This window comes from Dipodomys merriami, unplaced genomic scaffold, assembly GCF_024711535.1.
Source record: "Dipodomys merriami isolate MVZ:Mamm:240054 unplaced genomic scaffold, mDipMer1.0.p SCAF_7, whole genome shotgun sequence".
Lineage (NCBI taxonomy): Eukaryota > Metazoa > Chordata > Mammalia > Rodentia > Heteromyidae > Dipodomys > Dipodomys merriami.
The window spans coordinates 17,198,313-17,210,673 of NW_027206290.1; the positions used below are offsets into that span (position 1 = coordinate 17,198,313).

General features: G+C 42.0%; 1 protein-coding gene across 3 annotated transcripts in view; it reads left to right on the plus strand.

Moving 5' to 3' along the window:
* Lrrc8c (leucine rich repeat containing 8 VRAC subunit C) overlaps positions 1–11,488 on the plus strand; it is a 75,365-nt gene extending 63,877 nt beyond the window's left edge. For all 3 annotated transcript variants that reach the window (XM_070007600.1, XM_070007599.1, XM_070007601.1), the window contains one exon: positions 4,596–11,488. In XM_070007600.1, the coding sequence (XP_069863701.1) occupies positions 4,596–6,869 (2,274 nt within the window). In that variant the 3' untranslated portion in view covers positions 6,870–11,488. The remainder of the gene's footprint in view (positions 1–4,595) is intronic.
* Positions 11,489–12,361: the final 873 nt, after the last annotated feature.

The following is a 12,361-nucleotide window of genomic DNA, read 5'->3' on the forward strand; positions in this document are numbered from 1 at the left end:
CCATAGTCCAACTTGGCAACATAATCTTTAGATTATAGCTCATAGAAAAAGAACCCTAGGCTTTATTGTTGAGGATGTAGGATAGTAAATATTCTATGTGATGTTGGTGAGGAGGGTGAAGATAAATTCGGCCTTTGGTGGGGTGAAGGGACAGTAATTTGGCCCTCCTGGTAAGCTTGTTTTTGTTTGACATTTCTCAAGCAGTGCTGAGTCATCATAATGTTAATTTATCTTGACTCGTTTTGTTTTTGTATGAAAATAGACACAGACTTGCAAAAAAGTTAATTCAGTAAGTTTTATGTGTTGCAACACTCCTTTGTTCGTGTATAAAGCCATGATGGATAAAGTCATTAGAAGAGATACAGCCAGGTACCAGTGGTTTACGCCTATAATCCTAGCTACATTGGAGGCTGAGCTCTGAGGATCCCAGTTCAAAGCTAGCTGAGGCTGAAAATAAACTACTTAGAAAAGCTGAAAGTGGCATTGTGGCTCAAGTGATAGAGTTCTAGCCTTGAGCACAAAGAAGCTCAAGGACAGCACCCAGGCCTCAAATTCAAGCCCCAGGACTGGCAAAAAAGAAAAAAAGAAAAGAAAAGATAGCAAAAACACATGCAGGGACTCAAAAGCCAGACAGGTATTTCTGTGGAGCACAGGTGCACCGTTGAGTGGGGTTGACTGAATCATCAGGCTGCCAACTAAAAGGAAGCGGTAGCAGCCAGAAGCCCTATAGAGCTCTTACTAGCACGAGCTCTATAGATGCAACAAGCAAGGTAAGAGACAGCAGCCTGGACTGCAGCCAACTGGATGCTGGAGCTGGGACTTCAGAGGAAACCATCCTGAGTGTCCCCACAGTCTCCTGGCTGGACTGAGATCCTGACACCACATGGAACTGAGAGACCTGCCTGGCTGTGGGAGCCAAAAGAGCACACACAAGAATGACTCCCACTCAGTGGGTGCCTGTCACCCTGTGCACGGGAAGAAAACCATGGTACAGAAAGGCTGTTGTCAAATGTAGCAATTGGAACACAGATTCACAAGCTGAAATCAAGCTTTGAAAACGAGCTGGCAATGAATTTAGTATGAGGACACTGTAGAGTGTGCAGAAAGATCAAGTTATAACCAAAGAGGCAGCTAGATATGACTCAAGAGAAGATAGGGAAGAAATAGAAATTGTAGAAATAGAGAATGCAATGGGAGCCAGGATACAATTCAGTGCTAAAGCAGGTGCCTGGCTTGCACCAGGGTCTGGGTTCTACTCCAGCACCAAAACCAAAAAGAAACAAAAGACAGGCATTTTAAAATATCAGCTGATAGAACTCATAAATGTACTGAATGGCCAAAAATAAGTCATGAATTAAGCAAGAGTTTGGAGTTTACCCACCTCCAAGCATAGAGACAAGGTGTGCAAAGCACAACACACACATTCAGGGATGATTGACTAGAAAGTTCTGTGTTATTACTTGCATGAATGGTGAGTATGCATCCTTCATCTAAATAAGGCGCATCTTTGTGTTTGAAGACATACTTCCATTCTTGCAGCCGCTCCTGGGAAACAGAAGCATCTCAATCCCCCGAGATATTCTTGGTGCCGATCTTGGCAGTGAATCCCCAGCCCCAACCTGTATTTTGTTCTGTGTCTTTCTCTGTTTTCTGTGCTCTTTTTCCAGATGTCCATGAGATGGCACTTTTTTAAAAATAGCAAACACTTTCATGCACATCCTCAAGGCTGTGTAACCATATGACATTCAGGACGAGGTAGATCTCAGGTGCCAACATGTGAAAATCTCACAGACAGACTATGAAAGTGAACACTGGATGCACAGATGGCTCCACTGTGTATCTGTCCTACATGTGTGAGTCGCAGACACAATCTGGAACAGTGGATACTTGACCGATGGAGGAAGGGTGTGGAGCTCTACCCTCTGTGTTAAAAATAAATCTTTGAAAGGGATTTCTTTGCACAGCAAAAGAGTTTGCAGGTGAAAGACCCATCTGATCTGTTTTTAGAGGAAAGAAAACAAGCCCTTCGACAGCTCAAGAAGAGAAACACAAACTTTAAATATCTGTCTTTGGCATCCACATGAAATTCCACAAGAAAGGTGTGAGTAAAATCTGGAGTCCTGGACTGGAGGGTGTGGCTCCGGCCCATACAGGGCCTTCCTCAAAAACCCCAGGCTCTGAGTCTAATCTCAATCTTGCCTTGAAAAATAAAATACAGGGCTGGGAAGGTGGCTTAGTAGTAGAGTGCTGGCTTAGCATGCATAAAGCCCTGGGTTCCATTCCTCAGTACCACCTCAACAAGAAAGCCAGAAGTGGCATTGTAGCTCAAGTGGTAGAATGCTAGCCTTGAGCAAAAGAAGCTCAGGGACAGTGCCCAGGCCCTGAGTTCAAGCCCCAAGACTGGTGCATAAAATAAAATTAAATAAAATATAAAGATGCCAGTGTATAAATTAGAATATCACCTACTTGATCTGCCCTAAGTCAACAAATAAATAGTAACTAAACCAGAATTTTGGTAGTCAAAACAAATTAATAACAGGTGTCCAAAATCTTTATAAAAACCACTGCTAAAAGACAGTTGGAGGTTTGGAAGCAAACATGCTGGAGAGAAAGGATCGACACCCTAAAGGGGCAGTTCTTTAATTGAAAGGGGAAGTTCTTTAACTTACAGGAGAGGGAAGATATCCCCAATAAAGGTATTATCAGGCAATTTTTCTAGATGGAGATGGTCATAAAGTTTATGGTCAAGGACAAGCAAGTGAGTCCTCATGGTATTTGCTGATTTAGAGGGTGCTATGTCTTGGACTTTGAAGAGCTTCTTGGTTCTTGGAATCCCTTGGATAACTGCTGACAAAGAATAGAGACTCCACAGTGAGAGCCCCTGCAGATATGGTCCACCCACCCTGGAGGCCTTGTTGTACCAGAGAAGCTGACACCTAAGCTTGTTGATTTTGCTCTGTCTTTGTTAACCTCAGCCCCTTGGGGTCTTACACACACAAAAGTAGGACTTTTGTTATAGGTGGGTCCTGCTTTCCCCTGCAACCCTTGTCTACTTCGTCAGGTGCAGTTAGATTATGTAGCACTTAGCAGGAGGGACTCCATTTGGATTCCATTTGGTTTGTTGGGATTTAGTGAAGCAACTCCTCCAAAAAAGAAAGGCTGAGACCCAAGTGACCACCACTAAGATGTATCATACAGTGAAAGTGTAAAGCTGGACATTGGTGGCTGATGCCTGTACTCCTAGCTATACTTAGGAGGCTGAGATCTGAGGATCATGGTTTGAAGCCAGCCAGACAGGAAAGGCTGTGAGACTCTCATGTTCAGTTAACCATCAGAGAAAACCAGAAGTGGAGCTGTGGCTTGAAGTGGTAGAGCACTAGACTTGAGGATCAAAGCTCAGGGACAGCGCCCACGCACTGAAGGAGAAGCATACTGTGCTATAGCAATGGCTCAGTTGCTTGCCTCCACCAGCAATGTCAGGACTTTGCTATGCCAGTATCGCGTGATCTTGTATATCCACCTAATGGATCTCCAGCCATTGGATGCAAGTCATTGTTGTGTACTCTTGTTATTCTTTCTTTGAACTCTGTAGGTGTTATATATTATTCCAATTATCCCTCTTACTTGGGATGCTCCACAGGATTATTTACCCGATTCATGGTCTATCCTGCCTCATCCTGTCTCATCCTACATCCTCTTCACAATAAGCACATTCTGTCTTTCCTAAACTTCAGTCTTAGGAGCTGTCTGGACATTCTTCAAGCATAACCATTCTCCGCAACAAGTGATGGCATTGATAGAGAGAAAGAGGTTCATCATATTTCATATTTTTAAAAAGCATGCAATTTTTTATAATTATTTTACTACTGAACACTCCTATATTCTTTTGTTATTCTCTGAAGGAGTTCTTTTTTAAACATTTAGGAAACCTGACATTATATTAAAACCATTCAGATAGGCCTATGCATCTTATCCAGGATATGAATAGACAGAGAGCAGTAGCTCAAGCCTGTAATCCCAGCTACTCAGGAAGCTGAGATCTGAAGATTGTGGCTCAAAGCCAGCCTGAGCAGGAAAGCCTGTGAGACTCTTGTTTCCAGTAAATGAGCAAAAAGCCAGAAGTGGATCTATGGGCTCACTGCCTTTCACTCTCTTTTCTTTTCCATCCATGTGCTGTCCACATATGTTCTATGTGAAGTAGGAAACTGTCCAATTCAAGACTGATCTGGTAAAGGATGCGATTCCTACCTCTAAATGGATTCTCCCAGGTTCCAGTGAGAGAAGAAATGAGGGGGGGAAATTTTAAAAACAGTGAATGTCTCCAGAAATTTTCTTTATTGTGACTTATTCTGTGTCCTGGCAAGACCATGTTTTATGTCATAACTTTTAGACATCATGACTGAACAAAGTCAGATGCTCTATCTTTTCCAACATAGGAGCTAAGAATAAAATCTTGGCGCTGGAATTGAACTTTATATTCTCCAGGCAGAGGAAATGGACATTTATTGGGTGTGATTGCGGCTTCATTGCCACTAATGACATTAGGAAAGCTCTTTGAGTAATGTAATTTGTAAAACATCATTTCTGTGTTTCAGGTCATGCAAGACAAGATAATCTGCCTCCCCAAAAGGGTGCAGCCTGCTCAGAACCACTCCTCTGTTTCCAACGTCTCCCAGTCTGTCACCAGTGCCACCCCTCTGCCCCCACCTAAACCCTCCCCTGCCAACCCCGCCACTGTGGAGATGAAAGGACTGAAGACAGATTTGGACCTGCAGCAGTACAGTTTCATCAACCAGATGTGTTACGAGCGGGCCCTGCACTGGTATGCCAAGTACTTCCCATACCTCGTGCTCATCCACACGCTGGTCTTCATGTTGTGCAGCAACTTTTGGTTCAAATTCCCCGGCTCAAGCTCCAAAATCGAACATTTCATTTCCATCCTGGGGAAGTGTTTCGATTCTCCCTGGACCACCCGGGCCTTGTCCGAAGTGTCTGGAGAGGATTCCGAAGAAAAAGACAATAGGAAGAACAATCTGAACAGGTCCAACACCATCCAGTCCGGTCCCGAAGGCAGCCTCGTGAATTCCCAGTCTCTCAAGTCAATCCCTGAGAAGTTTGTGGTAGACAAGTCCACCGCAGGGGCCCTGGATAAGAAGGAAGGTGAGCAAGCCAAAGCCTTGTTTGAGAAAGTGAAGAAGTTCCGGCTGCACGTGGAAGAAGGTGATATTCTGTATGCCATGTACGTCCGCCAGACCATCCTTAAGGTTATCAAATTCCTCATCATCATCGCCTATAATAGCGCCCTCGTTTCCAAAGTCCAGTTTACAGTGGATTGTAACGTTGACATTCAAGACATGACTGGCTACAAAAACTTTTCTTGCAATCATACCATGGCACATCTGTTCTCCAAACTCTCTTTCTGCTACCTGTGCTTCGTGAGTATCTACGGCTTGACGTGCCTTTATACCCTGTACTGGCTCTTCTACCGTTCCCTGAGGGAATATTCTTTCGAGTATGTTCGGCAGGAGACCGGGATCGATGACATTCCCGACGTGAAAAATGACTTTGCTTTTATGCTTCACATGATAGACCAGTATGACCCCCTGTATTCCAAGAGGTTTGCGGTGTTCCTGTCCGAAGTCAGTGAAAACAAACTCAAGCAGCTGAACTTAAATAACGAGTGGACGCCTGACAAACTGAGGCAGAAGCTGCAGACCAACGCGCACAACCGACTGGAATTGCCCCTCATCATGCTTTCGGGTCTGCCCGACACTGTGTTCGAAATCACAGAGCTGCAGTCGCTGAAGCTCGAGATCATTAAGAACGTCATGATCCCCGCCACCATGGCCCAGCTGGACAATCTCCAGGAGCTCTCCCTGCACCAGTGCTCGGTCAAGATCCACAGCGCGGCCCTCTCCTTCCTCAAGGACAACCTCAAGGTCTTGAGCGTCAAGTTCGATGACATGCGCGAACTGCCCCCGTGGATGTACGGGCTGCGCAATCTGGAGGAGCTCTACCTGGTTGGCTCGCTGAGTCACGACATTTCCAAAAACGTCACCCTCGAGTCTCTGCGGGATCTCAAAAGCCTTAAAATCCTCTCCATCAAAAGCAACGTGGCCAAAATCCCTCAGGCGGTGGTGGATGTCTCCAGCCATCTCCAGAAGATGTCCATCCACAACGACGGCACCAAGCTGGTGATGCTCAACAACCTGAAGAAGATGACCAACCTCACCGAGCTGGAGCTGGTCCACTGCGACCTGGAGCGCATCCCGCATGCCGTCTTCAGCCTGCTCAGCCTCCAGGAACTGGACCTGAAAGAAAACAACCTGAAATCTATCGAAGAAATCGTGAGCTTCCAGCACTTGAGGAAACTGACCGTGCTCAAATTGTGGCATAACAGTATCGCCTATATCCCAGAGCATATAAAGAAACTCACCAGCCTGGAACGGCTGTCCTTCAGTCACAATAAAATCGAGGTGCTTCCTTCCCACCTCTTCCTGTGCAACAAAATCCGATACTTGGATTTATCCTACAATGACATCCGATTCATTCCCCCCGAGATCGGAGTGCTCCAAAGTTTACAGTATTTCTCCATCACTTGTAACAAAGTGGAAAGCCTTCCAGACGAACTGTACTTCTGCAAGAAACTGAAAACTCTGAAGATTGGGAAAAACAGCCTGTCGGTACTCTCACCAAAAATCGGAAATTTACTCTTTCTTTCCTACTTAGATGTCAAAGGCAATCATTTGGAAATTCTCCCCCCTGAACTAGGAGATTGCCGGGCTCTGAAGCGGGCTGGGCTGGTTGTAGAAGACACTCTGTTTGAAACCCTGCCTTCTGATATCCGGGAACAAATGAAAGCAGAATAACTTATTTTTCATCCAAGTTTGACTGATAACGTGCTTCTACCAAATACAGTATAAAGAATTAGGTAGTCTTAATGCCTTTCCTATTTTATTATTTTTCTTTTTTTTTCTTTTTCACACCAAACAAAATGTACACAAAGATTGAGAGTAAGGAGTCTGTATTTTTTAAATAAAAATTCTATTGTATTTTTTCAATATTAATATTTTAAAGTTTTATTTGTCCTGGAACCTCATGTATAGGATTGTTTTGTACTGATAGAAAAGACAGATGATTCTGTTTTGAGAGGTTTTTTTAATTTTTTTTTTTTATTTTCTCAGTTCATTTTCATGGAAAGGGAGGGAATTATAGATTACTTGCATCTTGGCAAATTTTAAATGGAAGAAGGTCTTTTGCCAAGGCCATTTTTAGCTTGTTTACACACACCTGTACAGGGTCCTCCTTTTCATTTCCATTGTCTGTACAAGATTGTCCAATACCAGCCGCCTTCTTCATTGGCCAGGTCCTTCCTTCTACGGAAAACTCTTGTCTAGAGTGTAAATTCACCCAAGTCCATTGTTGCCCATTACTGAGTCTTTCATTTTCTCCCCAACTCCACTGTAAAACCCCACATTGTAATCTTTCACACGCTTGGCAGTTGTAATTGTTTTTCTGCAAGTACTTTGTAAGTGGATGAAGAGAATAGTGCTCAGTGCTTGACACGCTTGAACTGGCCAACTTCCTGAAAATACTATTTAGAAACTATAAACAGAGAAGCCCACTCCACTCTTCTTTAATCTCCATACCGCTATGTAGTACTGGTGGCCTTGGAGAAATTAGATTTGTTTTAATATTCTAGCAGATAATTAAATTTAAAATCATCGACTTAGAATCCTGGTTTTTTTTTAAAGTAATTTAATCAGTTTTGATATCTTAATATGTGAATATATATCAGATGGGGGGGAAAGATTTCACTACTAAAGTACTCTCTTAAAGACTGGGTGTGATTTTTAGGCCCCTTCCCTTCCCTGGCCCTGGTGGCAATGATAATCTATTCAAATTCTGCCTGATGCACAAAATAATCCACTTATATACATATATCTATGAACCGATTTCTGCAAGCCTGACCTTGTTCTGAATGCTCGTCCTGTTAAGCACGGAATTCTATCTGCTTTCTGGCTTAAAATATGTATCTCCTCTACAGTGGTCCTGTAACTTTTTTTAAAGGTGTTACTAAATGGCTAAATGAAGCACTTGGCAATAATTTTTGCCTGATGGTCGGCCAAGCTTTTATTTACCTTTATACTGTATTAAAGTGTGGGGACTTGAGCTAAAGTTTTCACCGATTGATCTTGGAACATTGGAACTTTTTGATACTGGTGGATTTGCCTGATGCTACTTTTTACATTGTCTCCCAGAAGGAAAAAGTGAGGACTGCTCACATGTCCATGTGGACCTCACTTACATTTGAAATTACAAAACACAGCATGGAGCTTGAAGCTATAGCTTAGTGGTAGAGCCCTTGCCTAGCATGCATAAAGCCCAGGGTTCAGTCCCCAGTACTACAAAGAGAAAGAGAAAATAGACCATAGGGGGGAAGGATCAAAGAAAGAGGAATTGTGTAGAGCAAGTGCTTTACCTTTTCTGACATTAAATTTCACAAGGGTTATTTTTGCTAAGCGGTTTTATTTAGACCTGGAATCAATATAATAATATTTTGAATTAATAACACAAGTACAGTTCTTAATCATAAAACATTCAGTTCAAGAGTATTGAGCCAGGCACTGGTGGCTCAAGCCTATAAAATCCTACCTACTCAGGAGACAGATCTGAGGATCATGATTTGAAGCTAGCCTGGGCAGGAAAAGTCTATGAGACTTTTATATCCAATTAACTAGCAAAAAGCTGGAAATGGAGGTGTGGCTTACACAACTGAGGGTAAAACACTGGGTGCACTATTTTCCTGGATTAAAATTTGTATTTTCTAGGTCACCCTTCAAAAATGTGGTTAACAATCATATTTATGTTGAAATGTTTTTATCTTATATTCAGTGAGAATCCCATATGGCTTCATGGCTAAAATAAATCACTAATAATTCAATTTTATCACTTGATCAAACTTCCAAAATAATTTCATTTGTTTGCCTAGTGCTTTTTGCAGCTTTCCTCCAACTTAAGTTGTAAATAGCAACCAATAAATCAGTACAGTTCTACAACTTTATGCTTTAAGAGGGGGGAAAATCATATATCTTTCTATTAGATTTTATAAAACTTTAAAGGTCTCAAGGTTAATTTTGAGCCTAAATTTTCTGACTGGTCCCCCTTTTTTTAAAATACTGTAAGCTTTTGTTCACATTCTTAAGCAAAAAGCATTCAAATACTATTCAGCCTTCAAATGGAAACTCAGGTAAATGAAAGACTGACTTCTCTACAGTTCTTTCACTGGTCAACTCAGTGTACAGGGGTATTTATTTAATCAAATTCAGTATTTTACAAGTGCTCTTGCCAAAAAAAAAAAAAAAGCAAAAAACAAAAAGCAGAAACAACGTCTTCTATAGAATTCATTGAGAAACTGCTGATAAACATTCAAGTACCATATGCATTCTTTTTTTTTTTAAGTAGTTGCACAAAGGGATTTCAATTCCATGTGTCAGTTTATGAGTACAATACATCTTGGTCCCTGTCACCTCTTCCATTGTTCTCCCGCATCTCTCCCATCCCCACCCATCCCTTCTAGTTACCTGGCTCCATTTTCACATACTACATGTATTCTTAACCCAGGTGGCTGCTTGAATAACACAGCTGTTTGGTGATGGTCTGGTTGAAAGGAAACATAACTACACCCTCATGAACCCCAACTAAGATAATGACATTTCAGAAAACTATTACACTTTTCTTACTATGTGGTGGGTTTGGTTGGATTTTGCTTTTAGCACAGAATTCCTAGTATCAAGATTCTGGATACAATGAAGTCTGTTACAATTGTAGGTTTTTCTTATTCATCTCATTCCCAGTTAACTTAAGGAGCTGTAACAATTCTCATGGTGTCTTGTTCAACAGGCACAGTTTTTTTTCCCCTAGGAAGGTTAGGGAAACAGGCCTGCTCTAAGCAATTAGTTTCCTTTTCTCTCAATCCCTATTTTGGAAGGGTTTGGGACAAACTGGAAACTTCTTTAGGTTAGTCTGGACAAAGGAAATCTAAGTTCCGACAATGTGCTATTTTATAATATCTGGTATTAAAAAAGAGAAAACAGGTCTGAGAATATTGCTTAGTGGTAAAGTGCTTGCTTAGCATGTATGAAGCCCTGGGTTCGATTCCTCAGTACCACATACACAGAAAAGGCCAGAAGTGGCACTGTGGCTCAAGTGGTAAAGTGCTAGCCTTGAGCACAAAGAGGCTCAGGAACGGTGCCTAGGCCCTGAGTTCAAGCCCCAGGACTGGTGAGAGAGAGAGAGAGAGAGAGAATATAAAGATCTAAAGATCTTTATACCTCTTAATTTGTATCTCTGAAGTGGGGCTTTACTAATCTTTATTTCTCTACTATAAGGAATACCATTCTGTAGTTTATTTTACTCTCTAATCCAATTTTCATGGCAAACACCTGATCAATAGGAATGCTGTATTTACTTAATGGTGCACATGCACGATTCATTATTATGAAACTTGTCAGCAGTACTTAGTAGTGACGAGGTAAGACAAATGTGTGTATGATTTTCATTTGTCCTTAGACAGTACATTCAGAATTGAACTCACAGTCTCCAATGAAGCCTGAAAGTGACAATGCTCTTCAAACAGTTTGCCTTTGGGGGAAGACTTCAGCAATTCAGGATAGGGTTCTATATGAACCTCAACTTACCAAACCACAAAGGAGCAAAACAGCAGTTATTAGTGAGTGTGTCCAAAGGCAGAGCCTAAGTGATGTCTTTTCTTGTCTATTTGGAAACATGATAAGAAAATGTGAATAGTCTTGACCAGACCTGCCATGATATTTGCAGTTAGATTCCAGCAGGGTTCTTCATCAGCTTCGTGCCAGCTGTCCAAATCATCGTTCACTCTCACTCCCCCTTCCCAAATCATTCACTGATAAAGATGGCGACCTTCTGTTCATTTAGGGGTCACAGAGGTGGCTCTCCACACCCGGTCCTAGAATATATTTTCAGCCAGCAGACCTTGACAGGATTATGTAGCTTGGGACAATTTGACTTCTTGGTCATGTAAAGTAACAGTCACTTACATGTTTTCTGATTGTTTTCTTTTTTTGGTTTCTGATCTAGGTTCTTGCTATGTATTCCAGGCTGGCTTTGAACTCTCGATCTCCTGCCTCAGCCTCCCGAGGGCTGGGATTATAAGGCATGAGTCTGGCCTGCATTGGGCCTAGTGGATTAAGTTTGCTTCTTTCTTCATTCGTTCACCTTGCTCTGCTTCTTTAATGAATATTTTTATTGGGGTTGAAACTCCAAGCTTTATATACTCATTGTGTATGTGTGTCCAATGCCGGCAAAACCTCCATGGTGGCCAAGGAGAGGGCTGGAAATTGATTTGTTATAGTGCAACGTCATGATGTAATTGTCTTAATGTCATTTGGCTATGTAGTGCATCGGAACAGAACGTAACTTAAATAAAGTCACTTTTGTAACTTCACAAGGAGATTTGTCTCTTGTATTTTGAAGCCATGTTTATCTTTTGCATTTCTTAAGCTATTACTAAGGCTCCTTCTGCATGAAACAGGCTGCATACATCCTTTCCTTGTGTGTTGAGCTAGTTGAGCTGTAATTGTGACTAATTATTTCCTTCCTTGAGTCACTCCACGGCATCAACCAAAGGTGCCCCTGGAGCTTCATCTGGGCAATTAGTGCCTTAATGTGTAATCTGCAGTGCCGTTTTTGGGCACTTGCCAGATCTGATTGTACAATGGACATCCAGCTCAGCTTTCAGTAAATACTCTTACAGTAATGACAGTGGTTACTTAAAGGACTCAGAATGATTTTACATAGCTAGGAGGTCTCCCTTCATTAAACATACTCAATTTAGGATTATGGAAGGTCTCTACAAGAAAAATGTTATGTCTCCCACCAACCCTCCCTCCCCGCTAATAAAAAAGGCCAGGCACCAGTGGCTCATACCTATAAGCCTAACTACTGAGCAAACTGAGATTGGATGACTGAGGTTCAAAGCCAGCCTGGGCATTTAGCTACTAGAAAGCCAGAAGTGGAAGTGTGGCTCAAGTGGTAGAGCACCAGCCTTGAGCAAAACTCAGGGAAAGCACCCAGGCCCTGAGTTCAAGCCTCAGTACTAGCACAAAAACTTTTTTATGTATCCCTTATACAGAAGAATATCACAACTATTACTATTCAAAAATAAAATGGTCACTATATTTACTTTTACATCTATTTGTTTTACTGATAGCCCATTCTGGAGAAGGATGGTAAATGTGAGAGGAGGGACCATGTGAATATTTGTTTCAGAAACTTGAAAGAGATTTGTGAGAGTTCTGGAGAACTCTTGGAGACAAGAGCT